The 26,832-nt window shown below is 40.2% G+C and overlaps 1 protein-coding gene and 1 long non-coding RNA gene across 2 annotated transcripts in view; both read left to right on the top strand.

Moving 5' to 3' along the window:
* Positions 1 to 26,832, top strand: part of LOC139724479 (sortilin-related receptor-like) — a 39,448-nt gene that overhangs the window by 11,664 nt on the left and 952 nt on the right. The window contains exons 8-20 of the mRNA XM_071635614.1: positions 212 to 361; positions 2,160 to 2,277; positions 3,171 to 3,364; positions 8,773 to 8,879; positions 9,738 to 9,825; positions 10,238 to 10,440; positions 11,809 to 11,983; positions 13,318 to 13,418; positions 16,607 to 16,793; positions 17,980 to 18,080; positions 20,159 to 20,324; positions 21,403 to 21,498; positions 23,805 to 24,029. Coding sequence (XP_071491715.1) covers positions 212 to 361; positions 2,160 to 2,277; positions 3,171 to 3,364; positions 8,773 to 8,879; positions 9,738 to 9,825; positions 10,238 to 10,440; positions 11,809 to 11,983; positions 13,318 to 13,418; positions 16,607 to 16,793; positions 17,980 to 18,080; positions 20,159 to 20,324; positions 21,403 to 21,498; positions 23,805 to 24,029 — 1,911 coding nt within the window. The remainder of the gene's footprint in view (positions 1 to 211; positions 362 to 2,159; positions 2,278 to 3,170; positions 3,365 to 8,772; positions 8,880 to 9,737; positions 9,826 to 10,237; positions 10,441 to 11,808; positions 11,984 to 13,317; positions 13,419 to 16,606; positions 16,794 to 17,979; positions 18,081 to 20,158; positions 20,325 to 21,402; positions 21,499 to 23,804; positions 24,030 to 26,832) is intronic.
* Positions 4,214 to 8,090, top strand: LOC139724477 (uncharacterized). Its single transcript, XR_011710470.1, has 3 exons — positions 4,214 to 4,337; positions 5,660 to 5,767; positions 8,023 to 8,090. It is a non-coding gene; the product is annotated as an uncharacterized lncRNA (long non-coding RNA).

Consider the following 26,832-nt stretch of genomic DNA (forward strand, 5'->3'; position numbering starts at 1 on the left):
TTAAAGGGAGGGTGCGTGTACCACCCCCATTTTTCTTTTTATTTCTTTTGTTTTAACCAAAAATAAGGAGGGAGTGTGTGTCCGGTGCGCCCCTCTCTGAATCCGCCAATGAGATACAAAGTGCTTTACCTAATTAGCCCTGCGAAGCTAGGATGACTCGGTTACGAATCCGTTCACTTGATTGTTTTCACACCAATCTCGTTTGTTGCAGCGACGGTGACAGCCCGCCCAACAACCAGCCTGTGTGGCAACAACCAGTTCCACTGCGCGGAGTCCGGAGCGTGCATCGACGACTTGAAGAAGTGCAACGGCTACGTCGACTGCGTGGCGCTGGAAGATGAGGCAGATCCCAGCTGTGATCGTGAGTGAAGACTGTCCTTTGAAAGGAGAATGATTGTAGTCAAAGGAACATTTCAGACAACATATGTAAATACTGTATGCGCCATATATTTAGCGAGTGTAAATTTTCGCAAATGGGAACTTCCTGATGATGTCGCGAGTGGTTGAATTTGTGATTATGGAGTCCTGTATCGAATGGAGAAATGTACACGCATACGTCACATTCACAGATTGATGAGAGTCCATGTTTTTGCGTGTCTTTAATTTTGCGAATAGCACCTAACTTGTGAAATTCACGAAAATAAAAACCTCACGAAATATTCGGCGTATGCAGTAACAGACCAGTATAATCATCCTAAGTCATTGTGATTTGTTATGAATTTGTAAAACATTCTTATTCCTCATAGCAATCACTACAAATTCTGAAACTACCCAGTATGACCGATTTATAGATGTTTGAATGCAGAAGGCTAAATATCATCTGGAGGTCTTCATTTAAAGTATTTGTGCAATTATACTGTAGAAAAGGATATTTTCGTTTGAGTAATTTTTCGTGCTCGGCCAGATAAGATGAGTATCACACGTTTTTCATTCCGTGGAATCAAGACATATACAGCTGTAAACTGCTGGAACATATGAATAGCAAGCAAGAATATTTGGGTACTTTTATTTTGATGCTGGTTTATGGTTGTGTACGTAATTTCAGGATAATTTTTCAGTGCAGTGTTAGGAGCTATTAATATATGTTGCAGATCACACAAATTGCCTCAGGCATGAGAAACCTAATTTCAGCTCCTGAAGAAGTTTCGGAAGATTTAGGATTTTTTATTTGTTCTTTGAACAGGGCAATTGACATTAAGCAAAAAAGAAAAAGAAATACAAGCGACATTCCTTAAAGTTCAGGCTGTTTTCATAAATACTTGATAATATATACAATGTATCACAAAACCAACAAAAAGTTGCACGCACTGATTTTATGTGAGGACTGAAAACAGGCAAAATGGGTCAACCTACCCAATCTGTACATGTAGGTTTTCATATTCTCTGAAAGAGCAAGTCTTCTACATAATGCTGAAGTTTTGGATCATAAAACAAACAGGAAATTGTGTTTTCAGCAGTTTTTCTCCAACACTTTTTTTTTTTTTTTTGCAGAATAGTGTAATTATGTGTGTCTTATAGAATCCCCTTTTCATTTCTTAAAAACCCTGTACATGCTCTTCAATTTCAACTGTAATAACTTTAGAAAGGATGATGCTGCTACTTTGAAAGTTGGCATTACTCATTAACAGAATGTGTTAATAAAGCATGTTCAATTTCAGCTTAATCTGATAATCCCTTATTGTTGTTGCTCCACTGGTTTACATCCTGTTTTCTTGTCCCATTCATCGTACAGCTAGCACAGCTTGGTAAAGATCAAGCACTTGAATAGACCATGTACACTTCAAAGACTGTTTTCTCAGTTTACACTTTTTTAGAGTGTGCGCTTTATTCCAATATTCAGATAGGTAAGGGGAAGTTAAGTTGAGTAGAGTTATACACACATGCATTATAGTAAAGCTTTGAGTCTGCTCTTTCAGAATCTGCCCTCGACTATTTAAAAATCCATGTCTGGCGACTTTTTGTTGGTTTAATGATATACGGTCACATGTGGAATATCATTTGACGGAAATATGCACAGCAAGAGATAGAGTAGTTCTTAAGGTACCTTGGCCAATTGCTTGGCCTCCTCCATCCGTGAACCCCTCAAATTTGAGGTTATTTGTTGCTGCTCTCAATATTTTCTTCCATCACAACTCCCTAAAATCTTGTCATTCATCCAGGAACATACGTTGTGCAGAATTTGCTGGTGGAAGAGGGCAACACTATCAGTTCGGCGAGGATGACGTTCTCTACCTCGCAGATGGGAAGCCAGTCCTACCACATCCGGGTCTACAAGCGGTGAGTGAAAAAAAAAAATTAAAGATTCAAGGTGACAGTCAGCTTTGAATATTTTGAGAATTTTGCACTTGACTAATCTGTTCCATGAGTGGTAACATGTGACGGTCGTGGAATATGTTTGATTTTGTACCACGATTCTCTCATCAAAGTTTGTAGACAAGAGAAGTGTGGTTTACTGGAAACGTCAAATATTTCGCAAGGTTTTTATTTATCATGAATTTCATGAGTCAGGTGCTATTTGCAAAAGTAAAAGACACTTTAGAATAGTGACTCTGATCCCAATGTGAATGTGACGCACATTTCTCTATTCAGTACTGTACTCCATGATCACAAATTTTGCCACTTGCGAAATCGTCGGGAAGTCCCAATTCGTGAAAAATTTGGACTTGCTTGATATATTTTGTATAAAGAAATTGATGGAAGTTGTTTTTGAATTGGCTGAGATGTACAAAAATCAAACTAAAACAGAGGGGTCCTCATAAAAGATGGGTCCTTTTCAGGACCTTTTTGTCGTTTTGCTTATCTCAGCCATTTCAAAATCAATTTCCATCACTGAGCATTGAATTCTTCTTAGTATTTTGTGTGTTCTTTCATTTTTCATTAGAGGTTTCTCATTATCTCACAAAAAAAGTTGGTAACCTGGGGGGGAATTTCATGAAGTATTTTGTCAGATATTTTGTTTGACGAACTGTTATAAGCTACTGAAATCCTTGCTTCTGATTGGCTGAGAGCAAGTCTGTCTGACAAATTTCTTGGACAAAATGCTTCATGAAATGCCCACCTGAAGCCCCATCTCAATCAAAACTATAGCATCCCTTTAATTTTTCAACCGACTCTGCAATGTGTATCCTACCCCCCTCTCACCCCCTCCTCCTCCCCCCATCTACCCATAGAGAGGCGATCCCAAATGCCGATGAGCCTGGTCGTGACCTGCCCAATTCGGTCTTCCAAGACATAGCCGCCCAATCGAGCCACTACGTCTGGACGTCGCTGAAGGCGAGTACCAGGTATGAGTTCACAGCATCCGTCGTGATCAACGGCAAGGAGTACAACAGGGCACCCCTTTTCTACTATACCACACCAGGAGGTACGTACAGAGAACGCGTAGTCTACCAGTTTGGGGCCATAATCATTCAATTCAGTAAAAGATTTTGTCTACTCTACATGTTGAATGTTAGTCGCCAGTTTGTGAAAGTTTTCAAGTCGAATGGTTTTATTTAGGTAATTCTGACCTTCCCTCAGAAAAATAGAACAGGAAACTTCCTTATCATGGATGCTTAAGAGAAACTATAGATTTCTAGTGAATTCATTCGTATCCCCCCCCCCCCCCCCACACTCAATTCCAACTGATATCAGTTGAAATGGGGAGGATTTTTCTTGAGTGAAATAAGGGTTAATTTTCATTTGTATTTTTGAAACTCTGTGATGCAATACCGTAAGATTTAGTAGATGATGTTTGGAGTCATTATTCTGCAATCATGCAAAATCTTGTGATGCTTGCAAAAAGGGACATCCAATGTTAAAGGGATAGTACAGTATTGGTGGAGATGAGAATTGGGCTTTTAACTTTTTGCGAGATACCAAGAAAACACTTATGATATAGTACAGAGCATACCACTTTAAGAGGAATTCAAAGTTTATTTGATGAAAATCGGGTTTGGAATAGCTGTAACATCCAAAAACAAAGTAAAACAAAGCGATCGTAATAAAGAGTGGGTCCCACACTTTGTTAGAATCGCTCTTTTTTAGATATTTCAGCCATTTCAAAACCAATTTTCATTAAATAAACGTTGAATTCCTCATAGAATTACATGCTCTTTCATATTTCATAAGAGGTTTCTCATTATCTCACCAGAAAAATGTTAGAAACCTGAAATTAGGTCTCAACCAAAACTGTACGATCCCTTTAACCTCTCCTCCTTCGGCCTCTCTGCGCAGATGCGCTGCATCTGCCGGTACCCACCATCACGGGCCACCGCCTGATCCACGAGAACGACGACACCATCACGGTCAACCTCACCTGGACGCCGGTCACTTACAGCTCCGTCCCATTTTACCAGGTGAGGCGGTCAGGATGGCCGCAACCGCGTGACACTGTACACATATTTCTCGAAACCATCCTCTTGGCCCATTGTCGAAAAAGATTGCAATTTTCTTCACACATTGTGTCAGATAATATGAATCCCTGACTATATGTTTGTAGCTCATGTGCAGTTGCATTTCCCCAAGCCACTAGGGTCAAGATGGAGTGATATTGCATGAGGACCTTTCATATATTTGCACATCATGAGCCAACATAAAGTGCTTCTTGTAGGCCGATAATATTAAATATTGCTATTTCCTTTACGCATCGTGTCAGATTATGTGCGAGTGCAATCGCATTTCCCCTAGTTACTATAAAGGTCGCAATGAAATATAATTGTGTGAGGACTTATTAAACATTTGTGCATTGTGAGCCAACATAAAGTGTTTTTTGCGGGCCAATGCACTGTGGTAAAGGATACGTTTTAGGCCAGTAGTGAAGTGGGCTTGAGTGGAAATTAAGGAAACAGAGATTTTTGAAACAGTCTCAGGGAAATGTCCCATGTCTTTGTCTTCATCTATCTATCCATCCATCCATCTCTCTCTATCTCTATCTATCTATCAATCTATCTATCTGTCTATCTAGCTAGCTATCTATCTAGCTATCTATCTATCTATCTATCTATCTATCTACGTATCTACCTACCTACACTAGCTATCATCTATCTATCTACATGTATCTATCTATCTATCTGTCTGTCTATCTATCTATCTATCTATCTGTCTGTCTATCTATCTATCTATCTGTCTATCTATCTATCTATCTATCTGTCTATCTGTCTGTCTATCTATCTATCTATCTGTCTATCTCTCTATATACCATAAATTGCCATTATAAAATGACAAAATTTGGTCCAATGAATGAGAAATTCAGGTCCCCAAATTATTATCTACATATCATTAGATGCAACTTTAGTTTAATTGTTCAGCTTTAACAAAATTTGGGTGTAACAAAAGAAAATTGCAGGTCCCTTAGACTTTGTTTTAAAGGGAGTTGTCTGTAGTAGTGTGTATACACTGTACAAATTATATGTGTTGTATATCAGGGCTTGACACTAATATTTTTTTTTTTTTTTTTCTGGTGGCTCATTTGGGCCACAAAATCTTTGAATATGACATTTTAATGGCTCAAAAAGGAAATGTACTTGCCAGAAATAAACAGAAATATATAAGTTTTGTTTTGCGTTTTAGCTGCCCGATCGGACCACCAAAAGATGAACCATTTTGGAAAATTTGCTGGCCTGCCATCAATTTGTTTGTTTTTATTGACTATATTGGTGTGGTACGTATCTCGTTACAGGTGCAATACCATGGTAACCAATCAACTGTCTGGGAGTCGACACAATACACCCTGAACCCCTACTACCCCATCTCTCGGCTCACCAAGGGCACCACCTACGGCTTCAAGGTACACCGATGTGCTTGAACTTGAACTTTATTCTGTTTCATCTAAAAGACATATCATTTGTACAACAAACTGAGGACAGTGAACGAGTACATGAACGTGCAATACATAACATATTATAAATGAAACATGGAAACTACGAAAGACCAGGGTCTTGTCAGAGTGATTCCAAACCAAAGGAATAAGAGGAAACAATATTGCTTTACGATCAAAACATTACAAAAACAGACGCACTCACACACACACACAAATACATTTATGTTATAAAATTAAGTAATCATGATTAGTCATATAAACCCCTAGAAAACAAGAACCACAAAAATTATTTATCATAATCATTGTGTATTTCATAATGGCAACTCTAACCATCTAGCAAATATCTTTTAAGATTCTTCTGAAAGATATTTGTAGTTGGAGGAATTTGTAACTGTATCTGGTAAAGAATTCCATAATGTGGGTCCAGTATGTCTGAGTGTGTGCTTGGACTTCAAAAAGGGGACTCCCTCCTTCCCACCCCAACATACCGTCGATAGAGAACCAGCGGGGCTATATTACAATTCTTTGGGGGTATTGAGTGATTGGTACAGTGTATCATGTTGTGGACCTCAATATCCTCTACACTTGTGGTGTCAATTTTAAATCATGTTTATTTTAGGTAAAATAGTCAAAGTTAAAGCCACAAGGGCGCTATTTTACCCCATATCTGAAACAGTGCTTATATTAATACACCCACTTTTGATTCTATATTACGCTTTTTTATTTCACGAAAATTGATTGTTTTGATTTGATATACGCTTAAATTGTAGAACGTGAAAGCCCCCTTATGGTGTTCAGCTGACGATATATTATGAGTCTAGCAAATGTAGAAAGATTGAGGGAAATTGGAAAATTCTTTCAGAAGTTTTGAAAGTATTTGAGTTCTAGGTGATTGTGTGGGCTACCATCTGTATACTTGAACTCTGCAACAGTTTGTTATGTCACAATAGTAGAATGACATCAAACAAATGGCAAAACAAATTTCTCAAATGTTATTTTGTGTGTGTGTGTGTGTGTGTGTGTGAAAGACATGCATCTTCCAGACCTCTCCCATTAAATTTTTGCGAATTGGAGCCGATGGCCTTTTTTGCGGCGTGAAGTTTTTCGCGAATTGACACTAGCACTCAATGCACATACGTTTGTAGTGTAGACAAGAATTTTCACATGCATTTGAATATCATGGATCTTACCTCTCGCAAAATCCATGAAATCAAAATGCATGTGAACGGTAATGGTTTTTACAGTATGTCAAAGCATGGACCTGCTGCACATGGACATTCATCATTTGTTGATTACTTCATGCACTTTTCCCTGTCAAAAGTGTCACGAGAACATGCTTTCCTGGTTTTATCTTATCCTCATCGCCGACAGCCAGCCTGGATAAAAGCAAGGCGGCACTTTGAGAAATTCAAAAACTAGTTGCGCAGAAGATAAATATCTCTCTTTAATCAAGAAAAATGCATGTGCAGTTGTAGTATAGATTTTAGCAGGTTGATTGTTGTCTGTTTCTCAATTTTTTCACATTTTTTCACAGATTACATGTATATCAGAGTAAACATTTACAGTAACTGGAGACGAAAAGTATGTCTTACCCCATATTAAAGTAATGTTACATGCATGTCCACAAGTGTCCACTTCAATAAGTACAAATTTTATGGCACAAAATTTGTCACGTTTTGAGGTTTGCTGCTCCCCGTCATTTGTGTTAATTCAAAGGCAGTTAAAGTCTGAAAAGGCACCTCAGCCAAATAAGACCAAAATGAGGAAAATGATTCTTTTTATCCGTGACGATATACGATTATACCGTGTTCATTGTCCAAACATGTGAATGTACCCCTTAACATTCTCCATACTGAATTCAGAAATGCCAATAGACTTTATAATACGCAGGCCACCTGGTTCCCATATGGAATGGGTTAAGATGCACATTTAAGCAGGTGGGGGCCGTGATAATGGGTACAAGGAAAGGCCTCTGTTCACCGTCTGTAAAGTGTAGTACGTCTGAGGTCAAGGCAGGGATTAATTCTCCACGCCTTGTGGAGAGAAGACGTCAAAGTTCACATTTGATGTCAGACAAACAGACAGACACTTGCAAAACACTGACGACTGAGATATGTACACCGTGTACAAGTGTAGTGGATACAATGTACCTAACTGTAACTTATGTGCATGTTTACATTGTTCTGTTTTTTTTTTTTTTTTTGTGTCTCTCTTGAATGCAGGTCAGAATTTTTGTCAATGAGCTCTATGGAAATTTCAGCAGCGTGTACACCATTTTTATTGGACAAGGTGAGAAGACGATTCCCTCCTTTGTTCACTTTTGTTTTATTAGTATTTTGTGTAATTTCCCTCTTCCCCTTTAAGTTTCATAGAGTGTGAGACACACGCACAGGTACAATGTACACGTAATTGCTGTGTGTACATTGTTGTGCATCTACATGATTTCGTTGCAAAGTGTTACAGAAGCAAACCTGACGTCCCCTTCTCTTTTTTCTTTTTTTTTTTTTTGGTGAGGTCATACAAGCTTTCTGTGCATTTCTGTACTGTATGTTGTCATTCTGTGTGGATTGAAAAGAACAATAAAAAAGGCCATTTTTAGAAGAATCATATGATATGAGAACTTGATCGCAAGATGTAAGGACCATTGTGAAACTTTTAAAGTAAGTCCATCGTCAGACAGGAAAGAGAAAACCTTTCCAGTGATTCCTCACTTTGAACATGCATGTAACAAGGAATATTCTTGAAGTTATGGTCATTAAAAGAATGTTTCATATTTTCTTATCATTTTCTGTGTTTTTATTGAACAGTTTAATCAGAAATATTGCAAATGAACAAGAATGGAGTTAAGTCATTTTGTAATCAAACTCTTCATATGCATATAATTATATAGAAAGATTTCTTGTTGTTATTGACGGTGTAACTTGATAAAAGCCTGATTCTGAAATGTGGGATCCTGATTGGCCTTCACACAGGAAACCTCATGTTTCCGCCCACCAATCTGAGGGCTAGTAATATCCAGACGGACAGCGTCACCCTCTCCTGGACCGCGCCCGTTCTCCAGGGTGGCGCAGACGTCAAGGTTTGTGTCATCCACCTTCATCACTCTTTAAAGGGGATGGCTAGTAACTGATCAGTGGGAATCAGTGGGATGTGCTGGGGGATGATTGTTCCGATCCTTATGGGATTCATTTGAGAGTACATTATATATCTATTGTAGTGTGAAAATTATTTGCTTCAGAATGATGGACAGCAAATTGTACCATCCCTTTGCACAGATAGACTTTTGTGACTTGACTAGGGAAGCATGGTAAATTGATGGTTTGTTCCAATCCACTTGTAGGTGAATTGGATTAACCATAAGACTTATAATGAATTTAAAAAGTTGTGATTGAGTTTTGAAATGTACAATGGATTCGGGAGGAAGTTATGATTGATTTCAATTATTGTAGGTCTCTTGATAAAACGTACTAATAATGGATTGAGAAGTTAACATTGATTAATGGACTTTATACTTGATTGTGGAGAGTTGTTATTGATTTCTGGGACTAATCAATTATAAGTTTCGATAAAGCAGGTAATGGAGTAAGAGGATATAATTGATTCATGGACTAATGATTGGGTATGCGGAGTTATTGATTTTTGGAACTTTGAATCAATTTACAAGTTGTGATAAAATGGAGCCCTGAGACGCCATCTTATTTAGCATTTTAGTTTCAGCAGACTGACTCTATTCAACCAGAAATTTCCATACATGAATATGCAAAGATATGTACAATACCGTATGCAGCGTGCAAACATGCAATGACTTTTTCAAGGAAAGATAAATGCTCGTTATCAAAGGACCAAGGGAAGGGAGAGGGGGGAGGGAGTAACAGACAAATCTTGATACATTTTAGATCTAACCTGGAATTTTGGATTGCTTTCACATCCCGTATAGGGGTACATGATATTTTCGAGTGTCAGTGAAGAAGAAGGGCGCTCTCCAAGGAGGAATGTCCAGAACGCCACGACAACGAATGTCGTTGGTAAGTGAAAAATGTTGCTTAACCCTTTGAGGATGGGCTGATTTTGCTACAGCATGCATTTACCATTGATAGACACCTGCCCGAGTATACTCTGGACTCGTCCTCAACGGGTTAAAGATAATCGTTGCTTGCAGAGGCCGATGTGTAGCTTGTGCTGTAGGTTCAATGAAATTTTCATACAGTGTGTTTTTTTTTTAGTGTTTTTTTTCTTTCTTTCGTTCTTTCCCTCATGGACAATTTTTTGTTTGTTTTTTACCCGGGGAATCTCTGCCCTGCTCTCTACACTTTCTGCATTTTTTCTTCCTTTCAAATTTCTTCTCTTCTATTGGATAGTGAAGCCTGGTCGATGATGTCATGACTGTTGATTATTAAAAATCTCCTATCCCTGATTTTCGCAATCCCAAACATGTAGTTCAGCGGCTGTGTCCGGGGGTCACCTATGAGTTCGACGTCGTCGCCTTCAACGAGCAGGGCGTGAGTCCCCCCTCGCAACCGGAGCAGGCAAGGACGACTGGGACAGGCTACTCGGCGCCCAAGAATTTCCGAGCCAAGGCTGTGAACACAACTGCTGTCCAACTCACCTGGTCTCCGCCGGATCACATGCCGCCTAGAGCGGTGAGAAATATATGAGTGTGTGTGTGTGTATGTGTGAGAGAGAGGGAGAGAGAGATATATAGAGACATATAAAAGATAAATAGAGAGAATGAGGGAGAGATAAGACCCCTGAGACATTCCGATTAATTTTGAAAATTAACCCAAGCACCTCCTAACCAACTACATCCAAGAAACCACGTCTCTTGTGATGCGCTATCATTAGATTATAATACTTTACTAATATTTGTGTTGTTTCTGTAAATGGGGAGGGTAAAATTTCTTTTTTGTTGGAGTAAAATATCAATATTTTTGCATGGATTTAGATTTTATCTTTTTTATGCCTCCGCCAACGAAGTGGCCGGAGGCATTATGTTTTCGGGTCGTCCGTCCGTCCGTACGTCCGTCCCGTTTTGTTTTTGTCGATATCTCAAGAACCGTGAGATGGTTTTGCATCAAACTTGGTGTGAGGGAATATCCTGGGGGGATAATACTTTGTTTGGATTTTAGGGTCACGGGGTCAAAGGTCAAAGGTCACAGGTTATTTTGTGAAAAAAAGGTTGAAATTTCATGTTTTTCTCCATATCTCGCAAATGGTTCAAGGTATCTTCATGGAACTTAGTATATGTGCATGTACCAATGGGCAGTGATTATCTAGGGATGTTGGGGGTCATGGGTCAAAGGTCAAGGTCAACTCCTCAAAATATCACTACTTTCCTTATACACAGTATTTATGCAATGCCTGAAGGATTTTTTTTTAAACTTGATGTATGCATGTATAACCCAATATATATTCTGTGGGAAGTTTCTTGCTAAAAGGTCAAAGGTCAAAAGGTCAAAGGTCAAGTGAAAGTGCTAAATTGCACTTCTTCCTCCATATCTCAAAAGTAACTCAAGGTATTATCATGAAACTTACATATTTATGCATGTTCTACCTAACAGTGATTCTCTGTGGAACTTTGAGGTCAAAGGTCAAAGGCCAGGTTTAGATAATACTATTTTACCATTTGATACTGAAATTATACTTTTTCTCAATACCTTGAAAATTACTCAATGCATAAACTTATAAAAGGGTCAAAAGTCAAGTAAAAATCATCAGTTCCCCCAAATACCTGCACTCTGACGTTTTAATCATTCATCCAATTGAACCTAGTTCTAGGAAAGTGAACATTCAGCACATTTGTGGCAAACCTGTCATTTTAATATTTTGCCATTTGCGTAAAACTGTCATCACACATTGTCAAGACATTGTACTATAGACCTATTAGGAGAACCATGCATTATGGCGGAGGCATACACCAGTCGCCGTAGCGACATTTCTAGTTCGAGTCTTTTTTTTTGTGTGTGTGTGAAATGTGTGGTAATGTACTCCTCACTTCCTTTTTCTTCCAGAGTTATGAGATAGCGTATAGTGAGGGCACACCGGTGCGTTTTGACACACACACCAGCAACTCGCAGCTGACGATAGGGAAACTGCTCTCGGCCGTGACGTATCAGTTTGCTGTCAGACTCTCCCTCGACTGCGAGGACGCACCGAAGGCGCTGGCCAACGCCACAACGCAGTATGGTGAGTCTTCCCCCCCAAAGCAGGGGGCACTGTACAGACAAGCGACGCATCGCTGGGGTGACGAAACCTCGTATCTGAAATTTGGCAAAAAATCACTCTTTAGACGTTTAAAGGGTGTGTACAGTTCTGGTCGAGGTGAAGATTTAGCTTTTAACGTTTTGCGTGATATTCAGAAACCACTCTATGAGATGTCAAAGAGCGTGCAGTTCTAAGGGGTATCAGAAGTTTATTCGATGAAAATTGGTGTTGAAATGGCTGAGATATCCAAAAACAATTTGAAACAAAGAGATCATAATAAAGTTGTGGCATGTCGCCTTTTATTATTAGCACTTTTTGGGATATCTCAGCCATTTGAAAACCAATTTTCATCAAATAAATGTTGAATCCTTCTTAAAATTACATGGTCTTTCATATTTCATAAGAGGCTTTTCATCATCTCACTTAAGAATGTTCAAAACATGAATCCCTACCGCAACCAGTACTGTACAGTCCCTTTAACTGCCAGATAATCACTGCAGTGATGTCCTGTCCAAATCTTAGCTGTCTAGCCCCCGAAATGAAGCCACCATGGCATGGCAAAGATAGGATATGCCATTTCTTGGAGTGCTGTGCTGTTGGTATATAATGCTATTATATTTTTTTTGCTTTTGCTTTTGTGAACATTTTGAGTTGTTTGTCCCCCCCCCCCCCCCAAGTGTGTGGCTGATAATCAACAAACAACAACAATTTGAATAAAAATGTAGTACCCCCTGCCGTAAGGGATCGGAACCGTCACTGGCTTTTTATGGCACGAGCTCGGTAGTTTAAGGGATATGACGCCTGTGTAACAATCAGGAGGTCATGGGTTCAAATCTCACCCAAGTGTATTATGCTTGGATTCTTTACCATGTTTTTTTTTTCCACACAAGCTCTGAATGAATAATCTGTGTGTATTTGTGTGTAATTGGCCAATCATTTGCACAAAAACAATTGCAACAAAAACAACAAATTTACGCATTTTCATCATGTCCACCATCAGATAGGGCACAATGAGTCCTTTCCAATGATACCGCATGTGTTGCATAACAATTAATATTCTTGAGTTTATGATTAAAAGTATCCTGTATTTTTGTGATGATTTCCTTGTTTTTTCTTTTAGCAGGTTTGATTGCAAATATTTCATATCAAAAAGAATGGAGTACACATTGTACAATAAAACTATTCACATATACAAATGTACATGCAAGTATACTTACAATGTTTGTACATAAAAATGTAAACAAATGCATAGATCTTGTTTCCTGTGTTTTAAATCAAAATCATCCCTTCTCTTTGCTGTCGAATCCCTTCTACAGACCAAAAACTGCCTCCTCAGTACCTCAAGCTGCCCAAGATAAACTTTCGGGATGTTGTGGTGGAGTGGAATTCCCCGAGACAGCTTATGCCCTATGCTGTGGTGAGTGATGATTAAATCCTGTTTGTATGCCCCAGTCACATAGACATCCTGGATCACTCTGGACTACCGTGGATCAGATCCGGGGTGATCCGGGGAGAGATCCGTGTTGACGCCTTGGACATCTTTGGACATCCGTGTATGTCTGTGTAGATCTGGGGACATCTGGGAGGCAAACGCGGCAACTTTTGGAGGTCAAAAACATCCACCGTCATCCGGGGATTGCTGTGTTGGCAGAGCAATCCGGGATGGTCTGTGTGGCTGCCGTGTAGCTGCCGTGTTGATCCGTGTAGATGCCGCACTCTTCCGGCCTTATCCGTGTAGCTGTCGTGTTGATACCGTGTGTACAGTCATATCAATGCTCGTCGACACTCCATCGAGGTCGAAACTATCCCGGATCTCCTCGGATCTCCCCGGATCTCCCCTGATCACCATGTAGATCCTTGAGGATCCGTGTTTATATGTGACTGGGGCCTATCTGTGATATTTGATACCGAGTTTTCATGGGGGGGGGGGGGGGGGGTGGGGAAGGAGAGGGGGGTGTCAATCGGTGATATCGTACAAAAGAGAAAAATATAAGCAAAAACAGACAGACAAACAAAGAGACAAAAAAAACCCACATAAACAGAAGTGAAAGGAACAGAAATTGCACTATTTTCTGCTGGACTGTATTTCTCACAAGAGGGCGCTATTACTGCTACCTGGTATCCATGATTTGAAGAAGAGCTTTCAGAGCATGGTGTATTTTTGAGTAGACCGGATCATGATTACACTTTGCGCATGGGCAGAAAAAGGTCATTTGTACCAACAGGCATTTTTAGCTCACCTGAGCCAAAGGCTCAAGTGAGCTACATGTATTGCGATCGCCCTTCGTCCGGCGTCCGTCGTGCGTCGTGCGTCGTGCGTCGTCCGTCGTCCGTCGTCCGTCGTCCGTCGTCCGTCGTCCGTCGTGCGTCGTGCGTAAACTTTTTACATTTTCATCTTCTTCTTGAAAACCCCAAGACCGATTTTCATCAAACTTGGCAGGTAGCATCCCTAGGGGGTTAGGAACTCAATTTGTTAAAATGGGCACCATGCCCCACCCAGGGGGCCCCCAGGGGGGCCCAAACCCCCCAAAATTAAGGAATCTGTAAAAATCTTCTTCTCTAGAACCAGAAGTGATAGAGCTAAGTTAATACTATGAGTTAGTACATTGATGACTGTAGTTTCAAGTTTGTTCATGGCAGAATCAGGGGTGCCCCCCTTGGGACCCAGGGGAGGGGGGTGGGGAAGGGTTCTAATGGGGCCTAAATTGTACATTTTCATCTTCTTCTTGAGAACCCCATTACCCATTTTCACCAAACTTGGCAGGTAGCATCCCTAGGGGGTTAGGAACTCAATTTGTAAAAATGGGCACCATGCCCCACCCAGGGGGGCCTCAGGGGGCCCAAGCCCCCCAAAATTAAGGATTCTGCAAAAATCTTCTTCTCTAGAACCAGAAGTGATAGTGCTTAGTTAATACTATGAGTTAGTACATTGATGACTGTAGTTTCAAGTTTGTTCATGGCAGAATCAGGGGTGCCCCCCTTGGGACCCAGGGGAGGGGGGTGGGGAAGGGTTCTAATGGGGCCTAAATTGTACATTTTCATCTTCTTCTTGAGAACCCCATGACCCATTTTCACCAAACTTGGCAGGTAGCATCCCTAGGGGGTTAGGAACTCAATTTGTTAAAATGGGCACCATGCCCCACCCAGGGGGGCCTCAGGGGGCCCAAGCCCCCCAAAATTAAGGATTCTGCAAAAATCTTCTTCTCTAGAACCAGAAGTGATAGTGCTTAGTTAATACTATGAGTTAGTACATTGATGACTGTAGTTTCAAGTTTGTTCATGGCAGAATCAGGGGTGCCCCCCTTGGGACCCAGGGGAGGGGGTGAGGAGGGGTCCTAATGGGGCCTAAATTGTACATTTTTATCGTCTTCTTGAGAACCCCATGACCCATTTTCACCAAACTTGGCAGGTAGCATCCCTAGGGGGTTAGGATCTCAATTTGTTAAAATGGGCACCATGCCCCACCCAGGGGGCCCCCAGGGGTCCCAAACCCCCCAAATGAAGGAATCTTTATAAATCTTCTCTAGAATCAGAAGTTATAGAGCTGAGATAATACTATGAGTGAGTACATTAATAACTGTAGTTTCAAGTTTGTTCATAGGAGATCCAGGGGTGCCCCTCTTGGGTAGGGGGGGGGGGGGGTGGTTGGAAGGGTCCAAATGGGGGCCTGAATTGTACATTTTCATCTTCTTCCTGAAAACCTCATGATGGATTTTTGTCAAACTTGGCAGGTAGCATCCCTAGGGGGTCAGGATCTCAATTTATCAAAATGGGCACCATGCCCCACCCAGGGGGCCCCAATCCCCCCAAATTAAGGAATCTTAAAAAAAAATGGGCCTTTATTGTACATTTTCATCTTCTACTTGAGAATGCCTGGTCAAATTTTGGTAGAGCTGTGAATAATTTAGGTTAGTGACTGCGTGAAAGGTGAACTTGCGATACTCAGGTGAGCGCTAGACCCGCGGGTCTCTTGTTGTTTGTTAATTCACTGAGGTAGGCATTTGTGATGTAATGATTATTCATGTGGTCCTTATCCAAAATGGTGCTTGCCAGCATACCCACCTGACAGCAAGTCTGGTATTGGCAATATTAACAAACAAAGACAAAGGGTTGTTGTTGCATTCATTACAAAGCAATGAAATGGATGCCTGCTAAAATGTCAACTGATGGACTATTCTGGTCACCCAGTCTAAACGCAAGTTCGTTCTTTGTTTGAACATGAACTCCGTAAATTGTTACATCAGGCAAGCTTACAGTATGCATTCTGCTGCTTTGAAAACTAGTGAAGTGCCTAACTCGCTTGGAAAAAGAAAGGTCATAATGAGTATACAGGAGCAGATCCAGCAATTCTGTAAAAGGGAGGCTCCTTTACAAAATTAGAGGGGTGGGGGTGCATTGCCCCCACCCATTTTTCTTTCTATTTCTTTGTTTTAACCAAGAATAAAGAGGGGCCGCATTCCCAATGTGCTTCCCTCTGGATCCACCACTTGTACACGAGCTAATTCTGAACTACCTTATTGTTTTCCCCTTCATCATTCCTCAATGTTGATCTTTGATACTATTTCTGCCATTTTTGCGTCCCCCCCCTCCCCCATCCTCATCCAGCCTTATGTCCTCCACTATTGGAATAGCTCGGAGCCGGACGCGAGGTCCAACATCTCCATCGCTGCCACCAAAAACCGCACTGTCAATGCGACCGTGTCGGGTCTTGTCCCCGGGGGGACGTACTCCTTTGAGGTGCGGGCTGACTTCAAGGATTCCAAGACGACGGGTGTCATAAGTGGCACGACAAGTGAGTGCACCCAGTATTGCATACGCCATATTATTAGAATAGTGAATCTAAATTTTCTGAATGGGTACTTCCCGATGATTTCACGAGTGGTTAAATTAGCGATTGTGGAGTCCTGTACTGAAGGGAGAAATGTATACATGTGCTTCACATTCATATCAGGATCAGAGTCGTTATTTTTGTGTGTCTTTAACTTCGCAAATAGCACCTGACATGCGAAATTCACGAAAATAGAAACCTCGCAAAATATTTTGCGCATACAGCATTATGTCTGATACTTTGTCATGTAAGCCATGTAATGTTGGGGAAAATAATTGCTTGGTTTTGGGGGCAGATATAAATTTTTCAGATGCTAACCTTTGAAGCGATGTATCATTATGCCCTATGTCATCATAGGGAAAGTATTTGTAAACAGATATATTGCCAAAGTCAGCTTTATTGGCAGTTTCTTCCTTTCACAATCTCCAACTTTATATGGGTAACCTGATAACACACAACATATATGCTAGGTATTTCCAAAATGATTTATTTTTGCAGAGTTTGCAAGTTGAGGGATATGTACGAAATTAGCAGCTCACAAAGACATGGCCACCTTCAATGTACACTGTATAAGACTAATGCAATGTCCCTCATCTCAAAAGTGGAGTATCACGATTTTGGTCAGCAAAGAATTTGATTCCCTGTGCCTTTGTGTGAAAGCAGAGGTCTTTTAATGTCAGGTAGTCTTATGGCTCTATGTCACATGAAGGGAAATTTACTTCTCTTTGGAATATTAAGTTTATGTTTTTTTTTTTTAAAGCAAATTTCCAAAAAGACAATATATACTTTGTGTGCATCCTATACATATTGCTTGTTTCAGTTTGAATTTCAGTTTACTTTATGTTTCTCCTCCTTCAACATACCAAAGGCAAAATGAAAAGGAAGGATGCTACAAAAATGTATAGATGTTTGTGAAAGCATCAAAATGAGGAGTTAATGCTTTGTTATGGCATGAAATCATTGTAATAATTTAGTTGTTGTTGTTGTTGAGTCTGCGTGACTCTCGGTCATATATTTCCACCGGAAAAAATCTCTGACCGTCCTGTTGAATATCATTGCTGTAGAAAATGCATCACTTGTGATATCATGTACTTTGTGTATAAGCTCTAGTATTTACACACCTGTCGCTTATTCTCTTTCCTCATGGCAGGACGCCCGTCCATCCCCCAAGCATTCATACCCAAGACTCTTGACAGTGGGGATATCCAGCTCTACTGGGGGCCTCCTGCACACACGTGGAACAATACCTTGGTATAAAAGATTCACCCCTCAGTGCTAGTCTGGGTGCCAGAGGCTGAACCTTGTTTTGCTGTCTACCCAATGGTTTTTATGTTTTCGATGCATTATGTTTTCGGGTTGTCCGTCCGTCCATCCGTCCTTCCGTTGTGCCTATCCACTTTTGGGTACACATGCTCAAGGTCAAGGGTCAAAAGGTCAAGGTCAAATGCTCAAAGCTTCACAATTTCCCCCATATCTACACATATGCAATGGATGAAGATATTTTCTTGAAACTTAGTGTATACATAACCTGCCAAATATAGATTATCCACAGAGAGTTTTGGGTCATGAGATCAAAGATCAAAGGTCAAGTGAAAATGTTAGAATTTCACTTTTTTCTCCATATCTCACAAATGGTTCAAGGTACATTGTATCTTCATGGAACTTAGTACATATGCATGTACTGACTGGCAGTGATTATCTAGGGAATTTAGGGGTTTGGGGTCAAAGGTCAGGGTGGTCAAAGGTCAGGGTCAACTCCTCAAAATTTCACTATTTCTCTCATATTTATGCAATGCCTGCAGGACTTTTTAAATGCATGTATTACCCAATAGAGATTCTCTGGGAAGTTTGTTTGTGTGTGTTTTTTTTTTTGCCAAAAGTTAGAAGGTCAAATTTCATTTCTTCCTTTACAAACTTCAAAAAGGGTCAAAAGTCAAGTAAGAAATCCTCAAATCCCCAAATACCTGCATTTGTAGACAATATAGCCAATCATTCAACTAAACCTATTTCAAGGAAAGTGAATGTTCAACACATTTGTGACAAACCTGTCATTTTAATATTTTATTAATTATGTGAGACTGTCATCACACATTGTCAAGACACTGTACTATAGACCTATTAGGAGAACCATGCATTATGGCGGAGGCAATACCAGTTGCCATAGCGACATTTCTAGTTGAGATATTCAAGGTGGCGGCCAAAATGAATATTAAAAATCTTTAGTGTCTCAAAAATCTCAAGGACACTCAAGAGTTGCGTGAACCAGATTCAAATTCACCACCCTGGAAATTGGGTAAAACCATAATTTTGTATTGATTAAATTCACCATTTATAAGGAAATACTTGTATATATATTGGAATTTTTGGCAGCCATTTTGGATGTGTAAAAATGCTCATTAATACAAGAGTTGCATCAACCAGATTCAGGTCCTCAAAGCAGAGTTGAACGATCAGTTTAATCTCAATTTTGTAAAATTTATACAGAAATAATTGATATTAAAATTTCAATTTTTTGGCAGGTATTTCGGATTTCTCAAAATTTTCAGGGACACAGAAGTAATCATATCCACATTCAGGTTCAGCACCCTCAAAATAGGTTTAAACCATCAAAGCTTTTCAAACTTTCATCATCTAAAAGAAAATATACAGAAATTTTAAATATTGGTGGCCATCACGAATATCATAGAATCCTCAAAATGCAAAATTTGCATCATACTGATTCGGATTTTAATAGCACTCTTGAAATGCGGTAAAACCCCATTTTTGTGCTGAATTTTTTTCATCATTTATAAGGAAATATGTAGGAATTTTAGATTTTGGCGGCCATTTTGGAGACCTTGTTGAATATCTCAAAAACCCTCAAGATGCAAGTGTTGCATCATCTAGGTGATATAAAATCATGAGCAATTTTATGTGATGGAGTTGTGGTAGACAAATAGCCATAATGGCCCGAATTAACGAAGGTGGTACCAATGAAACCATGGTTTAAACCATGGACAAAAACCATGGAGCGCCAAGTGTCGCACGGAATATTTCGTTACAAAATTGGTCATTTCGTCAACAAAATGACCGTTTCGTTAACGAAATCATCATGTCGTGGACGAAATGTTCATTTAGTTACAAAATGTTATTTCATTACAAAACAATCATTTCATCGACGAAATGACTGAATTCGTAACGAAATATTCCATGCGACACTTGGCTCTCCATGGTTTTTGTCCATGGTTTAAACCATGGTTTCATTTGTACCACCTTTGTGAATTCGGTCCATAGTGTCATAATATGGCAGAATTCCGCTTTACCGAATCTTCCCTTTGTTGCCTGTCCAGGGTTACGCTGTCTACATCGCCAAAGTGAGTGACCTGTTCCCCAACATCACCGACTACGACTCCATCCCGGACACCGCTCGCGAACAGGCAAAGAGGAACCTGTCTGCGTGGCAAATAACCACAGGCTTACCTTTCACACACACACATTATGAGTACTCCCACAAAAGTGAGTGTGATGTGTATTTAGAGACTGGTCCGACCTGGTGACAGAATCCACCACTATTGTGGCGTCCCAAGTGCGGATATGTAACAAAGCGAGTGCATGATTTATATTGCGACCGACTTGTGCCCACAGCAATATGTATCATGCATTCAGCACATGCGTGTGCGCACGGGACACGGCAGTAATGGCGGATTTGCTGCTGGGTGGGAATTGGTCTGTTCCACTTTTTTTTAAAGAGGTGTGTCTGTTTGTGTGTGTGTGTGTGTGTGTGTGTGTGCCTGTGAGTGTGAAAGCTAAGTTTTAGGTTTCATCCACTCTTAACAATTCACTCCCCTATTACTATGTTGATCCATTAAAGTGTGTTGTGGCTACATTGACAATCATATTGAAGGAACACCTTTGCTTTTTGGTATTATAATGCTTTCCCAGTGTGATTCTTTTTTAATAGTCTTGATTTTGCATTCAGTTTGTAATTATGTGTCATTATTTTCCTGTATATTTGTATGTAATTTTGTACGGTAATTGGTATGTAAATTGAGTTCTTATGTAGGGACCCTTTAAAATACAGTTCTTTAACGGCTACCTTGTGAAAATAAAAAATGAATGAAGAACGAATTAATGAAGGAATCAATCAGTCGATCAATCAACCATGAGTGAATGAATGAATGAATGAATGAATTGATCAATCAATCGATCAATCAACCGTGAGTGAATGAATGAATAAATCAATCAAACAATCAATCAGTCAACTGTGAGTGAATGAATGAATGAATGAATCAATCAATCGATCAACCATGAGTGAATGAATGAATGAATGAATCACTGAATCAATCGATCAATCAGCCATGAGGGAATGAATGAATCAATTAATCAATCAATCAACCATGAGTGAGTGAATGAATGAATGAATGAATGAATGAATCAATTGATCAATTGATCAATCAACCATGAGTGAATGAATGAATGAATGAACCAGCCAATCAATCAATCAATCAATCACACATCATGGTCCTGCCCTATTAAGGTTTATTGTTTTCCTCTGCCTATTCTTGCTTTTTCTTTCTTTTTTCATTGTCCATAGATTACTCTAATGCTGTCTACGCGGTTATGGTCAGTACGGATAAATATGGAGGATTCTTTGGGGAACCTGCCCTCGAGATTGCTGACACATCTGGTGGTATGTTTCAATTTTTATGCCTCCGCCACGAAGTGGTGCCGGAGGCATTATGTTTTCGGGTTGTCCGTCCGTCCATCTGTCCGTCCGTGCTAACGAGAGTATGCTTGTGTGGCTAGGAGAACAATAGTGCACAATAGATGGCCTTATTCCGTCAGGCTTGTGTGGCTAAAATTTTTGCTTGTGTGTCTATTTTAACAAAAGGGAGAACAAAGGGGTAGACACACAAGTATATCACCGTAAGGTTGTCCGTCCGTCCGTCCGTCCGTCCGTCCTTCCGTCTGTCCGTCCGTCCTTCCGTCCGTCCGTAATAAATTTTGTGGACAGGGTTACTATCAAAACCTTTTAAGGTATCCTAATGAAACTTGGCATGTATGTGTATTAGGGGGTGAAGTTGTGCCTATCAACTTATGGGTGCACATGGTCAAGGTCAAATACGTAAAATTTCACTATTTCCTCCATATCTATGCAATGCCTGAAGATATTTTCTTGAAACTTAGTGTATACATGTATTACCCAATTAAGATTCTCTGGTGAAAGTTTTGGGTCATGAGGTCAAAGGTCAAAGGTCAAAAGGTCAAGATATTAAAACTTCGCTTTTTTCTCTGTACCTTGGAAATTGTTCAAGGTATCTTCATGGAACATAGTATATATACATTTACTGACTGGCAGTTATTATCTAGAGAATCTAGGGTTCATAGGGTCAAAGGTCAGGGGTCAAAGGTCAAGTGCAACACTTCAAATTTTTACTATTTCCCTCATACATGTATTTATGTAATGCCAGCAATTTTTTTTTTCTTTGCACTTGGTGTATGCATGTATAACCTAGATTATGTGGAAATTTTCTTTTTCTCTTTTTTTTTTTTGGGGGGGGGGGGGGGATTTGCCTCAAAGGTCAAAAGGTCAAAGATCAAGGGAAAGTGCTGAACTTACTTTTTCCGCCATATCTCAGAAGTTGCTCGAGTTATCTTGAAACTTACTACATATTTATGCATGTTCTGCCTGACAGTGATTATCCTATGAATTTTAGGGTCAAAGGCCAAAAGAAAATGGTAACAGTGTACTTTTCAATACAGAAATTACACTTTTTCTCCATACCTTGAAAATTACAGTATTCATACACTTATGAATGGGTCAAAGTCAAGTTAAAGTCCTTGAATCCCCAAATACATGCTCTCCTATTCATCTAATTAAACCTTGGTAAAGGAAGGTGAACATTCAACACATTTGTGACAAACATGTAATTTCAATATTTTGCCAATATTGTGAAAATGTAATTATACATTGTCCACATGTACTATAGACCTATTAGGAGAATAATGCATTATGGCGGAGGCATAGCAGTCGCCTTAGCGACATTTCTAGTTTTTCTTTATTGCCTTGGCCAAGGAGGTTATGTTTTTATCGCCATATGTTTATGTGTTTGTCTGTATGTTTTCATAATAAAGCAAAAAGTTATGAACAGATTTAGATGAAACTAGCAGGAAATATTGATAATGAGATAAGGAAATGATTAAATTGTAGTAGTGATCCAATGTCTGAATTCTGGAATTTTTGAAAAAAAAAAGTTGTTGAAGGATTACTCATTGGCAAATAGGCAAACAAACAAGGATGTTGAAGCTGCAAGTGTTTGAGGTGTGCATAGGCATAGGCATACTGAGCACATGCTCAAGGCGTAGAGAGTGCAGTAAGCTACCGATGGGGTCGACTCTTAGACACAATAGGATGACTCCTTTATCATGGTGGAAATAGGGCAATTTTAAGCTTGTGTGTAGTATGGGTGGAAATGAATTACTTGGTAGAGGTCTGTGCTCTCTGAGTGCTTTGCTAGTTGCTAAAAAGGCCGTGATTGGATTGAAAGATTAGAAATCTAGGCAACATTCTGATCTCAAATTGAACTGAAGTGTATGAATCACAGTCAAGGTTTATCTTGCAGTGACATAACTCCTTTTCTGGTGAATTGAATTTCACAATATGTAGTGGACAAACGCCCTTTTGCAAATTATCTAGCCCTGTACCTCAGTGACAAGTAGGGCAAGTGGTGGTAGATAATGAATTTCGTCGGCTGAGAACCAGAAGGGCATTATCACGTTTTTTTAATTTTTTTATTGGGGGGGGGGGGGGGGGAGGTATTGAGCTATTGGTATCACATTGTAGAGCTTGGTCTCTACATCATGGTATCATATTTATAATATTTTCATATTTAGTGATATGTTTAAAGTCAAAACCACAAGGATGCTATTTGCCTAATATAGTTGTAGTTCTGTTCCAAGTCTTTAATGAGGAAAGTATGTGTCTCTGTGATGCAGGTAAGGCCCCGGCCAAACCGTTTTCTGCCGACAACACGCCCCTGATGGCTGGCATCGGTGCCACCGTTCTCCTCGTCATCGTCCTCATCGTCGTCCTGGTCTACTTTGTCGTCCGCCACCGCCGACTTCAGCAGAGCTTCATGTCCTTTGCCAACAGCCACTATGACACGCGGTCGGGGACGGCGACGTTCTCGCCGAGCGAAGACGATGACGGTGGCGACCTCGGTAAGTGTTTGTTCAGCTAGGAGTATACAATGCCTACATCCCATGACCTGGGACTGGAATGGTTTCCTTTCTACGCAGAGAGATGCAAAGTGAGGGAGCTACATATTGTATCGTTTTTCAACTGGAAGTTCTTTTTGAATGCCACCGTGAATGTTGATTTGTAAGATGAAGGGACACAGAATGTTGTGATTGTTTTAAATTTTTTGAAAGATGCAAAGAAGAGAGAGAGAGAGATAAGGTTTTGGGTATGGCATTCTGTGACAGACAGGCTGTGTTTTTCCTGTGCTGAGTGTCAAACTTCAGCACAGATGAGTCATCATAAGCAATGTGATAGTGTGTGTTTAGTGATCAGAATGGCTGCTCCACCTCCTTCATCCACTTCCTCATCCTCCTCTTCATCCTCCTCCACCCCCTCCTCCTCCTTTGTGTCCTTCTCCAACTCTTCCATCATCTCCTCCTCCATCAGATATCCACAACCTCCTATTCCTAAGCCTCCTCCTCCTTACTCTCTTTCTTCAATTCCTCCTCTTCCTCCTCTACTCCCTTCTCGTCCTCTTCCACTTCCTCCTCCTCCTCCAATTCCTCTTACTTTTGTTCCTCTACTTTCTTCTCCTCTTCCTCCTCTTTGTTCTTCTCCAACTCCTCCATTACCTTCTCCACCTCCTCCATCTCCTTCTCCTCCTCCATCAGAGATCCATACCTCCTCCTCCTTAGCATCCTCTTCCTCCTCCTCAACATCTTCCCCCTCCTCCTTCTCCTCCTCTCCACTCCCCTGCCACCTCCTCCCCGTATCCTCCATCTTTTCCTCCTCCTCTTCCTCCTTCTCCTCCACCTCCTTCTCGTCACCACCACCGTCCCTACCACCATCTCCAGGGTTCTCCTCTTCCTCCTCCCCCTCCTCCTCCACTTCCTCCTGCTTCTCCTCCTAATCCGTCTCCTCCTCTCCATTCCCCCTTTACCTCCTCCTCCTCCTGTCCACCTTCCTCCACCTCCTCCTCCACCTCCTCCTCATCTTCATTACCACCACTATCTCCTGGATTCTCTTCCTCCCCCTCTTTTTCGACCTCCTCTGCTCTCTCCTCCTCCTCCCCTTCTCCTTCTCCTCCTCTCCATTCCCCCTTTACCTCCTCCTCCTCTTGTCCACCTTCCTCCACCTCCTCCTCCACCTCCTCCTCATCTTCATCACCACCACCTCCTGGGTTCTCCTCCTCCCCCTCTTCCTCCACCTCCTATTCCCCCTCCATTTCCTCCTCTTCTCCCTCCATCCGATTGAATCACTCTCACTGATACACGTCTGTAAAGTCAAGTCTATCTTTCATCACTAACTCATTTCTGTCTATCTACTTCTCTCTTGATATGCAATCAGAATTATTAGCTGAGCTTCAAGGTAAGGATTTAGTCTTCCTCCTGACTTTTTTGTCTTTTTTTTTCCCCCTCCAGGCACTGTAAAATACATATATTTCCTTTGCTGTCATACAATGCACACATTGTTTCTTTGCATCCGTGTCGTGTATTTGTGTCTTATGATTATCTTTTTGTGACGTAATGAGTATGATATATTTCTCTGAATGCTTTGTTGCTTGTGCACAAGTTTAATAATATATGACATGTATAAGTACATATATATGTTAGAATTGTATTGATATCTACCAGAAAAATTGACTCTGTGTAAGTTCCTTTGTGGTTTTGTGATGCAAGGTCAAGTTTTAATATTAAGTTGTCAACCTACCCACCATAGCAAACATACAAATAACCTGAAATTATGTGTGTGTATGTTGAATGAACTTGTGCACCTGATTGCATGTGTGGAGTGTGTACACTGAATGCAAATCTAAAGACTTTTGATAATCTTCTCTGTATGCTTCCTAATTTGATAAATGTTTGAAAACTTCCAAAAAATTAAGCAGTATAAAATGTACATTTAACATTGCAGTTGCATTTTAGATAATAGGGTGAATCTTGCTATGATGTGCAAAGCTACTTTCATCTGCATTGTGATAAAAGGTATTCCCGATGTTAAAATTGCGGTTTTTCACAGCCAAGCCATATGTGCCTGACCCAAGTCATTATTTTGATGATTTGTCCTTGTTTTTTAAGTTTTGATTTCTGCTTTGTTGTGAATATGTGTTTCCCACTTGCACTATTGAAGTACACTGCTTGATCAATTATCTTGCATTTTCCCAGAAATTTTGAGCATACTTGTATGATTTGACCAGTGCAGTAGTGTAAGTCTCACACTTCACGTTTTCAAGGGTATGAGACCATTGAGAGAATGGTAGCAGTGTGCTTGATGTTCATACACAAGTTCATTCCATCACTGATGATGGAAAATCAACCACTGTGGAAGATCCCACAAGCAGTTTATTTCTTTGTTATTTGAACTTAAGCAGGTTTGAGATTGGAGCTGTTATTTTCAGATCACTTTGATAGAGAGTCAGTTTGATGAATGCTCTAGAATTGATGCTCTTTTATCTGTATAAAACATACTTGTACATAACATAAAATAAGTTTTTATTTTCTGGCTGTCATGTACAGTGCACTCTCGTTATAATGAACACGGTTATAAAGAAGTGCCGTCTCAACGAAGTAAAAATTTAGGCTGCAACATTATCCACGCTATGTATTTTTATTGTTTAATTTGTTCGGTTACAACGAAATTTGGGTATAACGAAAGAAAATTGCTTGTCCCGAGGACTTCATTTTATCGGGAGTCCACTGTATCAAAAATGGTTCCGAGGGGTAATATTCACTGATGACTTATTTCCTTTCAGGATAGTATCTACATAGCTCATTGAATGAGAGC

The sequence above is a fragment of the Diadema antillarum genome, unplaced genomic scaffold (assembly GCF_040938485.1).
Source record: "Diadema antillarum isolate AM-2024a unplaced genomic scaffold, OU_Dant_1.0 scf00000215, whole genome shotgun sequence".
Classification (NCBI taxonomy): domain Eukaryota; kingdom Metazoa; phylum Echinodermata; class Echinoidea; order Diadematoida; family Diadematidae; genus Diadema; species Diadema antillarum.